Genomic DNA, 20,525 nt, shown 5'->3' with positions numbered 1-20,525 from the left:
AAAGGATAGAGTGGTGTTGCCCTAACAAAGTTGAAGCCACTATTGATACAAAACCATCCACTGGTGCAAAACTATGGGTGCTTTATTTCAAGTTAATATGGGCCTATTTCAATGCATCTTCAGTCTACCATGTCTTCCAAGTTAAATCCCAAAACTAAAATAAACCAGTTTCATTAACCAAAGTATGAATGCACATGTACAGCTTTTTGCACCCACTTAACTGTATTTGTTTGAAAATACATTAATTCTGTAAGCTTGACTGGATTTCCCCTTTCACAGCTGTATTGTTTCGTTCCCCCTTCCTAGAACACGCTCCACTTGCAAACAGTAATGTCAGGCCTTATGGATATAAATGGGAAGTTTTGTATAATCAATCACCTAAACTACTTCTTAGTGAGAGGGGAAAATGCTATCAAAACATACAGAAAAGGATATTCAGATGCAGTGGGCTTAGGGAAAAGGATAAAGCAAAATATTACTCTAAAAAAACAGCTAAGAATATGGGTCAGAAAAGCCAGTAAAATCCTTTTCCTGCAGTGTAATCCCCTCACCTATGCCCTATTTACAGGACTTCTCACAGTATGTTTTGCCCTTACTCCAAGGTTACGGGGACCAAGGGGAATAGGCAGTATTGATTAATGGTGTCTCTGAGTTTGAGGAGTTCAGCTGATATTACGCATTCTTTGAAGGGTGTTATCTTTTCAGAAGAGTAGGTGCAAACACCATCTCAGTTCTAAATTGTTTTATTTTCTGCTTTTCTTGACCACATCTCTTTAATGCAGAAGAGAAAGTTTATTATTCATTATCTCATACAGCTTGATAAGCTTCTCTACCGGAATCAGAGAAAGACTCAATCTCACAGCACATTCAATCACCACCTCAAAGGGAAGGCAAACCCAGAAGACCATGAACACCTCCCTGAATGACACAGCTATAAGCCACACTGCATCACTGAAACCTGATGTTGTGTTGCTTGTACACAAAATATTTTCTGAAAGGGGGAACAATAAATTACAGAAACAACCACACTAAACTTGTACTTATTGTTTATTCTTCTTTTAGTTTTTAATTGTCTCATTAAGGCCAGGTATCCCTCCTAAAATCTCATGTCCATTTGATAGACATACACTGGAGCTCAAGCCAAGTGACATCTGTAAATACAGTCTCAGCTCCCCATGAGACAGGCACTCGACCTGCAGCACAGCTTCCACATACCCCATTCTTCCTTCCTCTAACAAACCAGTTCTTGCTCAGACATGTCCGTACCCCTCTTAGCTCTCTCAAAACTACAAATAAAACATTTAACCTGATGTAGCACTGTTGGTCAAGTGAAAACTTCCAATTCTGGATGTCTACAGAAAGGTTCCTAGATCAGTATTTAAACATTTGATTTTTAAAAGGCACTGAATATATGGAGACCCTATGGAAGTCAGCAGACAGTGAGAGTGTTAAACACCACTGAGACCAGACCATTTTTATGGCTGTTGAAACCACAAGATAGAATACTATTTTTAATTACCCATATTTTGAGGAATCTAAGCCATGACTTTATGCCATTTTCTCCTCATCTTTACACAAATTTGTCTCATTTTCTCACTCATATCACCCCTACAGTTTTCTCAGCTCTTGCCGTAACAGCTCCTGAGACAATGGAGCTCAGGTAATTTGTTTTGTTGTTATGACTTTCTTCTCTTCCAGCCTTATGGGATTATGTCCTTCTGACTTGGGGTGTCTATCCATTTAGCCGTCTGCTCTCCCTTTTTGAGGCAGCTTGAGCCTCATCTTTGGTGCGTGCATCATCCTACTTTCCTTCTCTCTGCCCTTCTTCCCTTTTTGATTCCCACCCTCATTTTATTCCCTGGTATCTAAGCAGCAGAAAACCAGCAGTGGGTCAAAGAAGCAGGGCAATGGACATCCACAGAGACAATGATATCCCCACCACCACCACCACCTGCCAAAATGAGCATTATTTGGGCAGAGGAGGGAGCACAATGCTTTCACGCTGTCTAGTCACAGCGCCTACAATCAGAAAACCCCAATATCGGAGAACCTGCCTCTCCACCACTTAAGATGCAAGAGCAACCACCCTCCTTCCTCAGTCTGCCAGGGAAACACACAAACTCTACAGAGAAAACAAACGTGGGCTATGTGATGACAAAGCTAGTGGATGAACAAAGACATGTGCTACGTGTTCAGTCCAACACGGCAGATGCCCATGCCATCCAGCAACTGGCTACATATTTAGTTCCACCAAAGCTGTCTCCTGAACCCACCTGCAGCCCTCCTGGCCAGCTAACGGCTGAATTTTTCATCTGGACTATACTGCTGTTGTATGGACACACCATGACAGAAGGGACTGTGATCTTTTAGGCAATTAAAGTTCCAGAAGGATTGAGGTGGGCTTTGGATTGGTGGAAGAGCAATGAAAATAAAGGAGGATTCAGAGAAATGTGCTAACGGAAACTGTTTTACAAAATTGATGGGTCATTACCTTTTCTCTCTTCCTTGTTAGCGAGCTGCTCAGAAAGCAAAGGGCATGCACCAGCAGTTGAGAAGGGGAGAAAAAACACAACCTGAGGAATGATTAATGCACCATCCTGCAGCTCAAAAGTGAAACAAGCAACCCCTTTATAGCTTCAGTAGGCTAATATTTTCCAATATGCTTTTAAAACCCAGAAAAAAACATGCCACAGGCTGCTTGTTAAGAAGCAAACACCACTGACCATTACTCACTGTATACCCGTGATACCACAAATCTTCCACGTGACAATGACCTTACTTACTGATGTTGAAATCAAACTATTTAAGCAAGTATGAGGACTTTTCTTAGTAACAAATAATTTTAAAATAATCATCATGGCTCTGGTTTCAGCACAGCAGGAGAGGAAGACTGTGTTCTGAGTAAAGTGGCTTTTACTATAAAAAACCCCACACAACGTCACCTAAGAAACTGAATCTGCCGAAAGGATGGACAGATGCAGAATGTTTCTTCTCCTCTAAAGCCCATACATACATACCAAACATAGGCGCTTGGAGTCTACACATATATACATATGTAACAACCAACCTCACTTGTGAGAACTTGCTTTTGTTCATCATTTTACCAAGGCACTCTGGCCTTCCTCAAGGTCAAGCATATTTTACTGACTGATTAATGGAAAACAAGGGATGCTACCTTTCAAAACACAAAATCGCCACACAGCCTAAGTGAACAAAACTATGAAGCTTCTGCTTATCACAGAACTGTTCTAAATAAAGTAACCCTAGAGGTTGAGATAATAGTGTAACGTACGGAGAGAGTGATTACAGCCTCCTGGAAGCCATTTCTGCCTGAGGTGAGTTAGCAGACACATCCTCAGATTAAACTTTCATCAGCAGATCCCTGGATTTCATCAATCTTTCATTATGGTATAGCTTAGAAAATCATCTGGTCAGGTGTCACTAGAAAACCTTTTCATCTTCCAAAGCAAAATCTATCCAAATAAATTACTACAAGCAAAATACAATTAAAAAGGAGTGCCTGCAGATCATTATGGGGTTCAAATAGCTCAAAATAGAGGAAAATATACATTTCTACAATACTTTAAAATTTAAACACTGCCTTTCACAATACATCCAACATATTTTATTATACAGGCTCTTGGACCAGAAAGTGTAGCTAATGAACAACATTCATGTGCAACAACTTCTGGAAGAGCTTCATCCCAGAAACTGGGATTTTGTCAACTTCCTGGACAATTAATCCAACAAAGGAGCAATGTGTTCCCCTCACTCTGATGTTGGCAATCTCATAGTCAGGGAAAGTTGTTTTTGCAGTCAGTGAATGGCTCTAGTGTTTCTCACCTCAGGATCGATAGGTAATTTTACCAGGATAAGCCCAAGGACTAATGCATATATGGAAAGAGATACAGTGCAATTTCTAGCTCAACAATATGGTTGTCTCAGCTCAGGTTCTCTTTTCACCAAATGTTTTTTTCCTTGTGTTTTGGTGCTTCTTCAGCAAACTTTACATTATCTATGCTACCCTTCAAAACACGTTTCCTATACTGAACCTCTTTATGGTCAAAACACATTGTACGTCTGACTACTCAGTCGTAAGTGCGTTCTTTCTGCTTGTCTTTTTGATTTTCTACCTGCTATTTAACATCACACGCAGTCTGACTTTACTTACAAATAATGGTCACACTGTTTTACCTACAATCTTATCTTTTAAAATGGGTCAATAAACAAATTAAATTTCAGAAAGAATGGGCTTCTGAAAGCCACACTGGACACAAGATTTCTGTACAAGCATCTATCAAAATTCTTACGAAGGGCTACGAATAGGAAAGCTCTGAAATCAAACTTCTTATGATTAAAAAAAACAGATTCCAATAAAAGTGGCTAAGAAAATTACTGTGTCAGCAAATGAAATATTAAGGCTGTTTTTGATTGTGTGTTTATATATTAAACCATCGATAAATTATTTCTTGATGTTGTTTACAGCACCAACCAAGAAAAGTCATGTTCTCTAGAAACAAGAAATGTTCAGTTTCAACACAGAAAGGCCAATTCCCTCTTCTGATAGTAGAAACATGAGAAGAAGTTTAGTTTATTTGCTGTACTAGGTTCTCTGTGTTGTTAATGTCACAAATAAAATCTCTTTTCAGTCAAACAGTAGAGGAAGCTTCTACTTTTTATGACCAAGAGGGAGATCACTGGGTTTGTTTTGGTTTGTTTGGGGTTTTTTGGGGGGGTAGGGGGTGTTGTTGTTTGTTTGTTTGGGTTTTTAAATTTTTTTAAACTTTGATGTGTACTTCACCCACATACTCCATAACTACAATATTTTTATTAATAGAGACATGAGTCTCTGCAGAAGTCTCAACACAACTGGAATTCACCTTTGGTCCCCAGATATGGCATGAAACTGGGCAGGAATGGGATCAGGGATGCCTTCGTGTGGCACAAATGCCACTGTGTGCCTTGTACATGGCTTTTGGTAAATATTGTAGGATACCATGGTAGGTCAGAACAGACAGAATGACCTGCGCACAAAGAACTTTTCCCACCAACTCCTGTCCTACTGATGGGGCTTATATTCATCTAGTTGTGTTTGCTATTGCCTTGAATTCCTGGATTCTTGGTGCTACATGATTGCAAAAGGCAGATTTCTCTTACATGTTCCCCTTCCAACACCCATGTTTCTATGACCAGTTCTGTCTTTAGGAGAAGTAACTACCCAGTCTGGAGAAATGTGACACTATCTTACTTTATAAACAAGATAATGGAATGATTTTATTTTCCAAAGTAATGTAATTATTTGAAAAAACAACTGTAAATGCTTAAAAAAAATAAAAGCAAAGCATCCTTTACTCTGTAAAGCTGCATCACATTTAGGTGCCCCTTAAGATGCTCTATTTATTTCCTGAGCAAAGCAAGCTACTACAAAATCTGACTTGAAGGGAAACGTGCAATGCATTCATTTCCTGAGGCAAACAAAGCATGGTAATGGTTTATTCATAGGACGTTAAAACCTCTTTACTTCCCACCATTTCAAACTGGATTTGCCCCTTTTAGAGCTCTCAAAAATCTGCATCAATGGAAATGAAAAACAGTAAAAAAAACAACCAAACAAAAAAAAACCCATCAGCCGTTTATAGAAGTAAAAAAATCTAGAAATAAGGAGTTGGGTCTCAGAAACACTTATCACCTTTCCTTTTGGAAATGTAGCCAGAGATAATCAGAAACTTTGGGGAGGATTAAAGAAGTTTCACAAAATCTTTTACTGTGAAGATTTTTCAGGTCCAAAATGACATTTCCCATCAAAAGTCAGAGCCAAAAAAAAACCCCCACCACTACTATTGCAAATATTGCCATAATCAATCATGGACACGAAAAGCAGCAGTTCGCTATATAATATTTTAGGATTCAAGTGATCACTTGAATCACTTTGGTGATTCAATCCTTACTACCTGTGTGTCAGGATGGGTACTGCCCAAAGATCCTGGAATTATCTAATGTGAATGGAAACATTTCTGACAGGTCAAAATGCTCAATGGGACAGGGAGACAGCTTGTTGTCACCTTCACAATCCTGTTCCCACACCAATGTTATGTGACAAAGAAGGATGCTACCAAAAGAAGACCAGTCAGGAACGAAAGCTAAGGGAAGACTGCCTCCAGGGCAGGAGGGTCTTTAGGACGCACTTATGGTTGCTCCCTACGTCAAGGAAGAACTTCAGTTCGCAGGCAAGTCAGGTTTCAGAGACAAACCTTAGTTTTCTGCAACACCCTTAGGAATTTTCTTGCACCAAGATCTTTAAGTAATAGTAATGGCTTAAAACCATTACTTCCCTCAATCCAGCTTTTTTCTCCATCAAATCAAATATCTCAAGAAAGTGGAAACACATGCATACAGTCAGAGTGTAAGTAGCACGTTTAACTTGGACCAGCAGGAAGACAAGCTCTCACATAGCCAGGAGAAACATACTATGGGACATACTCGAAAACATAGTTTTATATAAAAAGAAGTATTACATAAATCTGAAACAAAATTATGTTGTGTGTGCAGTTTTATGCATCTGGCTGAATTAATCTGAAAGGTTTGCTCAATATAGGTTTAGCAAAACAGCATGTAAGTGATAAACTATGAAAAGCAGGGACAAGTAACACCAGCAAGAAAAAGAATAATTTACCCATCCTCTCATAGCCCCTGGGACACATTTACTCAATCAAATGAATAGGTTTGATACCTAACTTGCTCCAGGTGTATGTGTACTCTGTATCAGCAGACAGAAATAGCAGCAAGTCAAGGGGAATAAGGAGAGCGAAGACTCACCGGCCATTGTCACGACCCACTCCCCAAACTCTGATGCTCACAATGGGCTGCGAATGAAGAACTGTGCGATCCATGGGGTCAATCAGGTTCAGCATGTCGTTTTCCAGTATAAGGTACATGTCTTTGCCCTGCAACTCCAGACAAAGTACAGTTACACGGTACGTCTGCCTCTGAAACCGCCTGGGATCAAGGTGTTACGCCTACACTGTCTAGACTTGCATCCTCTTAATCTACTTAATGTTTTGGTTTGTTCCAAGAGCAAATGAAAACAAGTTCATTTACTTCTGATCTGAAAAAGATCTATGATAGTATCTTGCTACTATTATATTTTTAAATGATCCCAATCACAAAAAGCTTTGATGTCTTTTAAATGTAACGGTTTGACTCATTCAACCCCAAGCTACTGAGTTACTCAACAAATTATGTTGTTTATCCTTTCTACAGTAAATTCTTCCAAATATATGAGAAGTCAAGAACTGTCTTAATAGTAAAAGCTTACATAAAAACTTGTACTCTTAAGGCAGAATTTCTTCCTTCAAACAATGAGCTTTGTTTCCATAAACTTTAACCAATGGGTCATGGGAACAGACAGCAATTTGTACATGTCAAAGGATTTATAAGATACTCTTTGAAGAAAGATTAATTAAAGGGGAAAACCTAGCATTAAGACACGAATGTGAATTCTGCCGGTGACTGCAGAATCCTGGAGCCAGGATTTCTCCCTAATTCTTCTGGCATGTAAGAACAAGGAGAATGCTTTTTCCCCTTAGAGGAAACAAATTTAGAGGCAATTTTCCTTTTGATGCTAATTCAACAAATGCTAATCTTCCTCCTGTGGCTAGCATTTGCAAAAGGTCTGCTGCCTTCTATATCACATCTAATAGCTCTCTTCTCAGAGGCTGTATATGTACTCTGCAGACCACGAGATTCCATGGAAATGATCCTGGACCTAGTGCTAAGAGGTAAGAGAAGCTCCTGCTGATAAGAAGATGGGAGCTATTGGCTAAGTATAGAGTAATTTGTTTCCCCTCTATTGTGCCAGAATCTATAAATGAACAGAAAGAATGGAAAGGGTCTGACCTCCTACTGACAAATGTTTCAAAAATGACCTTTTTCTTCACCTCAGTGACACAGAAACCCTCTTCCCGCTTGGTTACAGTGGCTCAAACCTTAATAATGTTTCATTTTGTGTCTGTGTAAGACACACATTTATGTCACCCTTGGAGGGGCTGCTTCCAGGGTTTCCAGGCTAGGCAGCAAGGGGCAGGCACTGCTGACCACCACTTCTCACTCCTGGATCTCCTAACAGGGATTCAAAGGGGAATTGTGACACAGGGCTGCCAGCGCAAACGCCGAGAGGGGCACGGGAGAGGAAGGGGACACAGGCTGGTATATGCGATGCCAACACAAGAACATTTTGCCTGATGGAAAAAGTACAGCTGTGGTCGAGATGCAAGGCTGGATATATAGGCTGCTCCTAGAGAAGCAGAAATAGATGTAGCTGCAGTAACCATGCATGTAAATGGGGCGAATCAGCAGCATTCAAATGCTTGTCGCAGGCTGAAAAAGAAACATGGGAAATAAAATACAGAAGCCAGGATGGCACCAGGCAGACCAGTATGATGAAGGAAAACAAACAGAAAACAGTCTCATCACAAAGAAAAAGGTGACAAATATGCTTGGAGGTCAGAAGCAGTAAACACATTGTGTGAAGAATGTTAGTGAGCACCACAAAAGTTGTTTTTTGGACACATTTTGTACTTATATATTTGTTCCAGAAGGAAATTATTACAAGAAGGTAAAATCTGTTCATCATGCAAAATACACTGGGATTAGGGAATAAAACTGAATCCAAATTAGCTGGAAAAGATCGGATAATGGGCGGATAAGCAACATAAAGTCACAGAAAATTATCTTTGCAATGCTCAAGGGATAGCTTGGCCACAGCCGGAAGCAATATATTTTGCTAAGTTTTGTTGCGTTATTATACAAAAGCCATTTTAGAGATGAAAACACTGCAGAGGGCAAGAAGAAATAATTTAGCCAGACTGGGAGCTTGAACATAGGCCTCAATGTCTTAGACTGCTGAAGACCTGCAGAGACCTGATGGTCCAAGATGAGGAAGGCTCTCACAGGAAGACGATGCAGGCAAAGTGAATGAAGGAAAGACAGACTCAATCTCAGCAATCTCTTAGGGAAGTGTTACATACACAGTTATATACTGTGGTATATAGGTCAATGGCAACAATACATCTTTCTCATGTAAGTGATTTTGTAATGTACGGGAATATAACGCATGGCCAAGTAGCAACAAAAACAGATGAGTTGCATTTTTCTTCTTGGATTTTACAGAACTGTGGACATTAGAAATTTACAGGGAATTTCTTTTGGAGGGGAGCGGAGGGCATGAAATCCCACATTAAAGCCAGTGACAAAGCTTCTGTAGGGTCAGGATTTTACGCAGGGTGTGGGGGTTTTTTGTGTTTTTAAATCATGAAAACTTGGGGATTGTCCTAGTCACAATTTCACTTTCATTACATTCTAGCTAAAATAAATCTTTAGGCAATCTTAAAACTTCTATCTGCAGTCATCAGTTCTAGCTTCATAATAGATTTCTGCTGTATGTGTTCCATCTGATATGTCAGTGACAGGCCCACTTTTTTCAGATTCCTCTCTAAAACGTGCCTCTTCCAATCACTCTTGAAGCATTACATTGCCAGCAGAAAAATGTAGTTGTAATGATTTCTTTTAAAATCAAGACGACAATTTACTTCAGGGGCCACCTATTCAAGCACAGTGTCTCTCTTGTTTTGTCAGGCTGGTTTTTTTTATTTTTCTATGAATAGCATTCTTAATTAAAACTTCCATTCAAGAGGACCAAAACTTTTCAGCAGTTTGCTTGAAAACCAGCAAGGGTTTCCAACGAAGAACAATGTCTCAATGGGATTGACAGAGAGAAATCCGGAAAAATGGGAACATTCACTCTTAAACCAGAATAAAGCACATGATTTCAAAGTAAATGAAATATTTCAAGTTGATCAAAGTTCTGTCATCTGAAAAATGGATGGGATTACACACATGTAAAGGGAGTGGGTTTTTTTTCCTTCTGGGGTCAGCAGTTGTCCAAAGTCCATGACTGACACATCTCTAACTGCTCGTCTAGCTATATTAACTAAATAAAACTACTCCCAGAAGTAAGAAAAATGGAGATCAATGTTATCTTGTTCATTTATACATACAATGTACATTTCTTACATAGAAAAACCCTTCTGAAATTACTTTAAATAGTTATGGCACTCTAAATGTGTCCCTTGAAACATGACTTTTATTTTTAATCAGGCACTTTCTCCCAGTTGCTCCTCTGAAGTGTCTCTGCATTGTTGTGGCCATGGCCAGGACACTGGACTCAAGCCTTAGAGGGGGACAGAAGGATATTTTCCCTAAAATTTTTACTGAAATAGACAAGTCTTTCTGTTAATTCCTCTTCTGTTTGGCAGTGCCATTTCTCTTAGGTGACACAAGTGAAGGTTACAACTTTCACTCTTATATGACTTTTGCATTCAGATCTTGTGTAGTAAACCCGCATTAGTGTAAGTCTCCTGAAAATGTCAGGAGAGAGGCAGAGAATAAGGTTTGGCTAAAGTTTAAGTTGTTCCATGAACAATCAAATAACAGATTTGTTTTTCTCTGGGTTTGTCTCCGATGTCCTCTGTATGTCCCACCACTATAACCCCATCTTTTCCTTTCTTCTTGTTTCACTTACTGATCCCTCCACACCTTCCACTCAGCCACTTGTCCCCAGCATGCCTCTTTTTCAAACCACAATGCCTCTAGATTCCTTTCATGTTTCCCGCTGAGCTCCCACAGTGTTATCCTGTCTTTGCCGCCAATTCAGCAAGAAGCACAGAGCTTGGAAGGTTCAGCTGAGGAAGGTGTACTGACCCACCAGCAAACCAGGAAAGAGGAAAGCTGGGCGCTCTGTTTTTCCCTCAGTGTGTGGGAATTTGTCATCCTTCAAAACTGGATAACACTGGTGAACAGATTCAAGAGTTATTGGACAGGAACCAACAGACAAACTGATGACATGAAATTAACTTCCTTCTGAAACACTGATAAAATAATCATCTTAAGCCACCTATCCATCAGTCTCAATCTTCTCATACATTTCAGAAGCACAGGTTACACAAGTCTGGGTTTCCTGAAAGCCCTTTTGTTACCGGGGAACCTGTGAAAATGCTGTTCCAAAGCATGACTCTCAAAGCTCTGGTCAGGAGAAAGACTTTCCCCGATTTCAGTGATTCGGCTTGTGTGCCCCCAACACTGTTACTACACAGGTGTGTACTAGCACAGATGTAAACACGAAGGTGAGAGTTTTGTGGCATCTGCTGTTCTGAGCAGTTTGGAACAAAACTATCAACATTTTTCTTGAACTCTTTTATATTTTTTGGCAGTGCCAGTTAGTATAGGGAAATCCCAAACACAGAGCATGGACGTATTTGCTTACGGAATTGTTCTTTCAAGATGTTTTACGACACAATAGGGATGTTCTAAGAGAAGGAGAAGTTCGCTCTTTTCTTACCTCTCCCCAAATGCCAACAGTGTCTCTGATGTCATTTTTACAGTAAGAGAGTTGTCTGATGCAATTGTTCACAGCAACACTGCTTTTTCCAGGAGCCAGATCTTCTTCTGCCATTTCTACCCAGCCCAGAGATCGCACAGCAAAGCACTGAAAAGAAACAAGAAGATATCTGAACACCTATCAGAGCACACAACACGTTGCTGTATCCTGCTATGGAAATCTTGTCATGCAACAGGAACTAGTCAGTTAAGGTTAAAGATCCCCAGCAATGAAGGCCTTGTAGATGAGCTTATGCTCAAAGGTAAGTAAATTAAAATATAATTTGAGAATGGCAAGGTGAAAACATTTGAAGGAACAAAGAAGAATACATGACTTGTCAGGAAAAGTACCTGTGGAGGTAACAGTAATGCTTTACAATAAAATACTTTTGTTATTTTCTTAAGAAGAAAATACTATTGGATTATGTCTGTTGTGAGATTTACACTCACTGCCTGGCTTTTAAGCAGAAAATAAATTTTTTTTGTGGATTACAGCAATCATTTCTACAGTAAGTTTAGCTAAGGTAGCAAACAATAACAAATTCAAAGCACTAACAAAAAAATAAGCTATCATAAGAGGAAAGCAGGCTTTTTCCAGAAGAAATTAAAAATGACCTTTAAAATAAAACAATCTAATTATACAGTTCTTTAGCAGAAGGATGTTTAGCCAACCAGAGCACTCAGTTGGCAGAACAAGCCAAGGCAACATTACTTTGAACATATGGTGCTTTTTGCAAACAAAACAAAATGGGAGAAATTGAATGGCACCATCTCTACCCTACATTTACTGGGGTAGAGAATAAAAAGATCTAATTCTGGAAAAAAACCTGCACACTTGCTCTCAGGCTTTACGGTGGGTGAAATGCAAGACCTCACACTAAGTCAATAGGAGTTTGCCTACGAGACCAAGATTTCCTCCAGAGAACGTTATGGCTATCGCACTCTCAAATGGCAACGCACCACCAGTGTGGGATGCAAACAGACTTACTGTTGCACCTCCTTAATAGACACACCAAACATTTAAGATGGTCCCTAAGGTTCAGCAATAATAATTCCTGAATAACTCCATATCAAAGTCCTCCTATCTCCTAAGTCTTTAATATGGCGACAGACACTGCCACTGAATGTTGCTAAATCAAATCCCACCCCATCTCTGAGCTCTGGTTTCCCTGCGACTCTTGGCTCGAGTCAGTGATTAGATAGCGCACCAGCACTGACATGAAGTTGCGCTCACTTCTGACATCCAAATCCTCTTTGCTAACCATAATGCTGTCTACAGACATGCAGGATTCATCAGGCACAAGTTCCAAAAGCAGAAGTGAGAAAACATACAGTTAATAACTAAAAATCGGCCATCGTATAACGTCTCTGTTCTTTCACCCCAAGCCTCCCCCTGCCAAGATGGATCAAGTATTGACATCCATTAGTACTCAGTCCTTGGTACCTTGCTTGCTTCAGTGTTACTCATACATTTCTTTTGAAATGTTATGCTCTCCTGAAATGCTGTCTTGTTCTGGCAAACTGACTTGCCATTGTTTCAGTCAATCCAGTTCCCCGTTAGGTACTCAGCGCAATGTCGACCTTGCAAAGATCAATACTGCTTGTCCAGCGCTGCTGCCTCGTGCCACAGAGCCCTTTTGGCTGTCAGCAGCATCCTGCGGGAAGGCAGGCAATGATCCTGGGAACTGCACGAAGGAAGCAGGCACCAGTGACCACTGGGAGCCCCGCTGCCTCCAGCGGGACCCTGCCCACACCAGCACGCAGCCCAGGAGCACCAATAGCAGGTCCATGCCGGAGTTACCAATTAATCCCTCTTCTTGAGAAGCAGTAAATAAATCAGCTTCAGAATTCAAAAGCAGGTACTGAATATTTATTTGCCACCTCCTAAAAACTGCTGTGAAGTTAGTGAGTAGATTAAGCTCACACACTGTCACTGGTGTGCCATTTGGGAACCACTGTCCTCGAAAAAAGACCCCAAAACACCAAGGTATTTTAAATGTGCATATGTCAACTTTGGCAAACTAAAGAAGGAATAAAATTCACCGGTGGAAAAGATGAAGGAGTGTCTCCCTCTTTCCCTTTAAAACTTCTCTCCTCCTTCAGCCTTCTTTCAGCTTGCACAACGCACTCATCCAGCCTACTTCGCCACGCAGAAAACCCAGCCTAAGAGCCTGCCTCTTGAATCTCTGGTACCTACTCCAACAAGTCACTAATGATACATTTCAACTAAGGCATCAGACAGCGAATACACTCTGCAAATTGTGTTAAATCCTTTTGTGAGTGTGGGTGAAATATTAACGCCTTTCATGCCTCCAGATTTTTTGTGGGGTTGTTTTTTGGGGTTTTTTTTTTGCGCTTTGCAAACAAGGAAACCAGTATGCAAATTCTCCTGTGCTGTTGCTTCCTGACCCAGCTCTGCTGGAAACCCACAAAAGCGCTGGCTTTCGGCTTTTAAAGGGAGATGAAGGAGAAGGTGAAAGAGGAAACAAAGGAGGGGTCACCACTCAGGGGTGCTCTTCACTTCAGGGCTACACGAGATATCAAAATATCATTTTTTTAGCAGTTATTAAGGTCATCTAATCTCAAGATTGCAGAATTATTTTTGGCACATCAGATGTTTATGAATCTTGCTAAAAGTGCTGCGATGCCCATTGGGGTATTAAATATTTATCTTTGCAAGCTTTTAAAATATGGATTGTTAATGAGCCAGAAGAAAGGGTTTTACAAGTATTGCAATATTACATCAAACAACAGAGTACTAGCAGAGAAAACATTTTCAAAATTAGCTTAGGAGAGGTGAAAAATGAAACATATATATATATATATATAAGGGCAATGAAGCTGGTGAAGGGTCTGGAGAACAAGTCTTATGAGGAGTGGCTGAGGGAGCTGGGCTTGTTCGGTCTGGAGAAGAGGAGGCTGAGGGGAGACCTTATCGCTCTCTACAACTCCCTGAAAGGGGGTTGTGATGAGGTGGGTGTTGGTCTCTTCTCCCAAGTAATTAGTGATAGGACGAGAGGAAATGGCCTCAAGTTGCGCCAGGGGAGGTTTAGATTGGACATTAGGAAAAATTTCTTCACCGAGAGAGTGGTCAAGCATTGGAACAGGCTGCCCAGGGAGGTGGTGGAGTCACCATCACTGGAAGTGTTCAAAAAACGTGTGGATGTGGTGCTTCGGGACATGGTTTAGGGGGCATGGTGGTGTTGGGTTAACGGTTGGACTTGATGATCTCAAAGGTCCTTTCCAACCTTAATGATTCTGTGATTCTCTGATTATTCTTCATATCTCAACAATGTCTGCAATTTGTTAGCTGCTTTCCAACCAGAGTTCTTGCACTGAACAGAGTGTATCTTAAGAAGTCAAAAAACTGATGGAAGACAACCAGTTCAAGTTGACAGCAGGCACATTTCTTAGTAGTAAAGATGGTGGACTGTTTTGAGGTTTTTTTCCTGGTAATTTTTATTCTATGTTTTAAGTCCTCCAGTGGTGGCATCCACTGTGGTTTTTTCCCTTCCTAGGCCACTGTCACGACAGTCAAGAGTGAGCTGAATGGGACACTCTTGTTGTCCATCCCATGTATTCCCCTCCATGTGAAGGACTTGGCTTCCTTCCCTGCTTCTCTTCCCTCCCTTCTAAGCCACATACCTGTGAGAAACCCAGTTGGCTTCTGGCACCTGGCAAGTTTTTGTTTGTGTGTTTTACAAGAAGCCCTTACCATAATGCAAATAAAATCCTTCAGAACCGCTTCATCAGAGCAAACCAATTTCCCAAAGACTCACTACAAATTAAAAAACTTCTTAATAAAACCCAGAAAGATTCAACACTCCACCCGCAAAGCAATGCAATGCCTATGTCCCCAAGTATACACATTCAGGAAACATTATTTTGCTCAAAATACACTTAAAAATGAGAATCTTCTGTTTCTTGGTTGGCTCTGAATACATGTGCTGGCATGACTTAGAAGTGATGGCAGACCTTCATGCAGATTTCAGCACTAGAAAACATGAAGACTCAGAGTAACATGTGATACATACTACAGTTCATTTATCAACAGTATAATAAAAATATATATACACAGACCCCTATGTCGGGGAGAGGGGGCAGGCAGTGGAAGTGTGTGCACACATGTCCACGTCCCCCTCTGCATATTGTCAGCAATTGTAGATCTCTTGTAAAAGATCCACTTCATGTTTTAATTATTGGTGGGTTTTTCCTCCCCTTCAATTATTTGACTCAGAGGTCAAACAAAACCTTTTGTTTTGAAACAAAAGAACACAAAACCCAGCAGAAACAAACCACCTAGTGTCTCCAATCAGGTATGACCTAATTCTTAAACCAGGGCTAGCTGAGCTGACCACAACAGCAGAATTGCTTAGTTCTCTACCACACTAACCCAGCATCATGGTTTCCCACCTCCCACCAACGGTACTTACTAGACAAGAGACAAAGTGCTTCCTTTAGCCTGAAACAGCTTTGCTAATGCACCCTCTTTTCTCCTGGAACTAATATCTAGAGGCAAAGCAAGCCAAGCTGGAAACTGGAGTGCAGCCCTCCTTGACTAAGAGCCTATGAGCTCAGTAAAAGACATTCCTGGTGATGTCAGTTGGTTAAGTACCTCTATTCAAGGCTCACAGATAATTACTGGCAAATCATAAATATTGGATAATCATAAATATTGTAAAATCATAATTTCATAATCCAGATGCCAACTTTTATCTTATAGTAGTCTACTGCATTTCTCTTCTCCCTTGGAGGTGAACAAGTAACACTTGTATCATGTTATACATTATTAGCATTAATTTACAAAATAAAATCTTATATTTTTTGTGCCTGGTCAGACCCTCTGCTCTACCTTAAAATCAAAACTCTAAAAAGGACCATTTAGAAAAACATATCTGAATAAAGATTAGTGAAACATGATTTTCCTACCTGCTTGAACCTACTGTCCCCAGACTCTTTCCGACAGCTGGCAAAGAAAGCCATGTTTGAAGAAAACCAAAGAAAGCTGATAAATGTAGCAGGACAAAAGACAGATTTAGGAATTGTATACTGTATTTGGATCATTGCTGTTTAGGAGGGGGAAGGATCAAAGATACTACCATGAACACCGTGTGTCTGAGATAGCTGAATGGAAGTGTCATTTAAACCACACTTTGTCAACAATCTTGTATCTTCATCTCAACTGGAAACTTCACATTCCCTGCTAGGCTACACATGACATTAGAAAATACACAGGGCAAAAAGGCCCAAGGGAAAAAAAGGCTAGGTTATCACATGCTGCCCCATGAAAAGACAGGTGGACAGAAATGAAAATACAAAAAACCAAAAAAATGGTCAGTTTTACAGTTCTGGGGAACCTATGTTTGCAAGGCTGCAAATCCAATTAATGTTGCAGGGTTAATGAACTGTAGCCAAGAAACAAAACTCATAAATGCTGTAATACAAACTCTGTAAAAGGCTGTAAACCTCCCTTGTAGTGCAGTTCTGATCTAAAACATTGCCTAAAGCTGGGGGAGTTTTAGGTCTGAAGGAACGAATGAACCGTGGTGCAAACTTCTGCTCTTTGGCATTGCAAAACCTTCACCATTGGGTAGGGTTCTGCTCTGCAGCAGCTTTTCCAAGAGGAACTCTGGAAGGAGCTTTGACAGGAATGCAGAGCCATGACGAACCTCTGCGTGTAAGCAAATGCCACACTAGCTCTTGCCCCTCATAGTGCTAAGCATGTACCTTAAAAAAAAAAAAGGCAAGAAAAGCAAAGCAGATACAACCTGCTACTAAAGAGAGAACAAGAGATCCATTGCACAAGACTGATAGCAGAACAGTATTGAAAACTGGATGGACTAGATGAAACTTTCATGGGTAGAAAGATCCATTACAGAGAAAAATGGGATGAGAACATCAGTTTGAGAACAACAAACTAATGAACATTACAAACGCATGGACTGATTGTTTTTCAGAATAGCTGTTGGTTGCCACTACGAACATCTACATTAGAGTGTGTTTGCCATGATGACTTAAATCTGTGCTACTAATTTCTTCTCTACTTCTGAGGAGAAGGATTTCTCCTTCTACTAAAGGACTTGGATTTTCCTTTGTTCCCCTTTATGTTTTCCCTTTTTAAAGGTTACATCTGTCTGCAGATATACGTAAATCATTACAGTACTTAATAAGGCCTTTTATCACAGACCACTGAGCAGGCTTGTGCCTGAGACAGCATGTAGGTCATATAATTAACTACTTCTTATGCAGTCAACACAATCTTGGAAATTCCACTACATTTGACTTAATAGTTTAAAAATAAAACAAACTATCATTATTTTATGCTTTGGAAGATCAAGTACCCTAAAATATAGCCACCCTATTCCAAGAAAGAAATATGTACCAGTATATTTGCCTGCTATACATGAAGAAAGCTTGCATTGACTCCAGATGAAAATATTGGAGATGATCAAAGCTAAACTGAGTAACAAAAGAATAAAGAGAGCTTCTGCAATTAATGAACAAACACTATCATTTAATTGATGTGAATAGACTGCGATGCATCCATTTTCTCAGAGAAATACTGACAGTTGTCACATCAAAATTCTGAATTATAAAAAATTCAAAATGTAAAAATCAAAAACATACTAATAAGATTTTTCAACATTTCCAGCTTTCTGTTGCAGTTCATGTTGTATTATTTGAATTGCTGAAAATGTGTATGGTATGCAAAAATAAGCACACAGGTATTCAGGTCACAACAGAATTCAGAAATACACTAATTATTTCTATTTCAAGCAGATGATTGTAAACTAAACCTCTGCAGAATAAAATATAAGGGCTTTACAAATACTGTAAAATAGCCTTTATATTAAATTACTTCTCTAGAGCAGGTCAATATTGAACTTTCTGCTTTCACGGTCCCTTATTCTCCAAGACACTATGGTCTCATTTTTTCCATGCATTCAGGCTTCAACGTGTAGGATGACAAAAGTCCCTCTCTTGTTTTGAGTTTAATACTTCTGTTGCAGTGGTTCCTGTTGGCTCACAACCAGGGGTCAAATCTGCTCTATCAAGGAAAGAAAATATTGCAGAACCGTCGTTCTGGTTGAAGATTTTTTGAATCCCAATTTCTTATTCATTACTGTATTTCGGAATCAAGTAAAAAATCTAGTCAGTTGAGCAAAAATGGAATGGACTCTAGTGTTCTCTACTAATACCCTTTCGCTATATGTAGTTCTGAAGAAAAAATTAACATCACCTTATTCTTTTCTCCAGTCTTCTCGGTAAAGAATAGCTTTTGATTTTAGATGCTTTGCAGATACCTTGACTTCACATCCTGAAAGCATGGGCTTATGTTTGCTTTGAGATATTAAGGGTGTTTTGGGTTTCATTTTAATACAGTGAAATAAAAAACCATGTTTTTTCGGTGAAGAAAAGGCAGCCGTATTTTTCACCAGAAACTAACACAGGATGATTGTTGTAATGATGGTCAAATTAGGGTCTATCTTGCAGAGTAACTGAACTCTTAGGATAACTGAAGCAGGTTTCAATATTCTGCAACACACAAAAATGACCCCATCAAATACACATATGCTTTGCCAGTAAGACAAGCCTTGCAGGAGTTTACAGGTCATGAAAGAATGTGTGCATTCATTTCTTAAAAACTAATGCTCTGAATTTGTTATCTTTAACTTGAAATGTTGTATTTTTCTCATGAGGGCTCTTCTGCAGGCTGATAGATGTAAATGGTTCTAATGCAGTCAGCAGCACTTTATTCAGTACTTTGGTGCATAATTTCAAAGGTAATATGCATGACATCCAACTTTAAAAAGAAGAAAAAACCTTTAGGTGAACTCTCAACCTTACTGAATCAATGGAGAAAAACCTTCTGTTTTCACTAGAGTCAGGATTTCATGTTTCTTTAGAAGCAACATTGTTAAGAGTAATTTTTTTTTATGCAGAAATTATGTTTATGACAGGATCCAAAATCAATGAATTAAATAACTTTTGATTGATTCCTACTCTTTGAAGAGGACTCAAATGAACATGAATCCTGAGTCCAGAAATCTTGAGCCCTGGTGGGCCTCTCACATTTGAGGACCCACTTACTGCCAACACTGCCTCCCTGCAGCACCGCAGAGTGATCATCTCCAAGCATATGGATTAACGCATACCTGCGTAGGGACAACATGGCATTACGATGTACCGCATATCTCATCTTTTAAAATCTTTTAAGAGATAAATATTACCTCCCACTCCCTTTTCTTTTTGGTGAAAAGCAGGAAATTTTAGCCAGGAAGACTTCTGTTTTTTTTAATTTAGAGCTAGAACTAATAGCAAAATAAAAATACATGCTGGCTAGAGCTATCTAAATATTTCTCTGTCATTCAACACAATGTTCCATTTTAACTGATTTTTAAATTAACTTCCTCCATAAATGTAGCCTTCAGCAAGTCCACAATAGACAAATAACCCACCAAGGTTGTACCATGCTGTTTTCAAACTGTGTATATATAAGATACAACATACAAATATATGTATTTATGTATGTTAATATATATACACATACATATAAATACACACTCTGCACTTTTTTCATTAAAAATCTATGCAATGGAATGGTAAACTTTGTGACATTGCAGACTAGAGCAGGCTATTTCCCTGAGGTACCCTAAACTGGCACGTTATGTAAACAATTGAAGAGAAATACAAAAATATCATCTGATCAGTTCATTTTGTAGCAGGAAAATGATGAACAGACACTCAAGAGACAGTTCACAATCAACAGGCCATTCTAAAGCTCGATCTGACAGAGGCTATATATTGTTTTAGAGGTGAAATGGTCAGTTTCCAGTGGGGAGTAGGAAGGGCTGCAAGCTGTGATTACCTCTGAAGTGTATTAGCAAAGATGCTGGCGAGCTGGTGGGGAGGTCTGCCAGCAATGTCAGCAGAGGCTGAGCTAAACCGGGAGCTCCCTGTGTACCAAATGCATCGGTCTGCAGAACAGCACAGGAGCTTTTTGCCTGTGGGACACGAATATGATGAAGACCGCTTCTTCCCCTGGCTTCTGTCCACTCCTGAGGGCTCCTTCATCAATCATACACGAAATA

General features: G+C 39.7%; 1 protein-coding gene across 3 annotated transcripts in view; it reads right to left on the bottom strand.

The window, feature by feature from the left end:
- The window catches only part of APBB2 (amyloid beta precursor protein binding family B member 2), a gene marked incomplete at both ends in the record, with an annotated part of 124,465 nt that overhangs the window by 35,499 nt on the left and 68,441 nt on the right, over positions 1 to 20,525 (bottom strand). For 2 of the 3 annotated variants that reach the window (XM_081998872.1, XM_081998873.1), the window contains 2 exons: positions 6,817 to 6,944; positions 11,396 to 11,542. In XM_081998872.1, coding sequence (XP_081854998.1) covers positions 6,817 to 6,944; positions 11,396 to 11,542 — 275 coding nt within the window. Of the gene's footprint in view, positions 1 to 6,816; positions 6,951 to 11,395; positions 11,543 to 20,525 lie in introns of all 3 variants that reach the window. The other variant, XM_081998871.1, reaches the window with a different exon arrangement.

The sequence above is a fragment of the Phaethon aethereus genome (assembly GCF_964289735.1).
Source record: "Phaethon aethereus genome assembly, chromosome: 4".
Taxonomy (NCBI): Eukaryota; Metazoa; Chordata; class Aves; order Phaethontiformes; family Phaethontidae; genus Phaethon; species Phaethon aethereus.
This window is presented reverse-complemented; position numbering and strand designations above follow the sequence as displayed.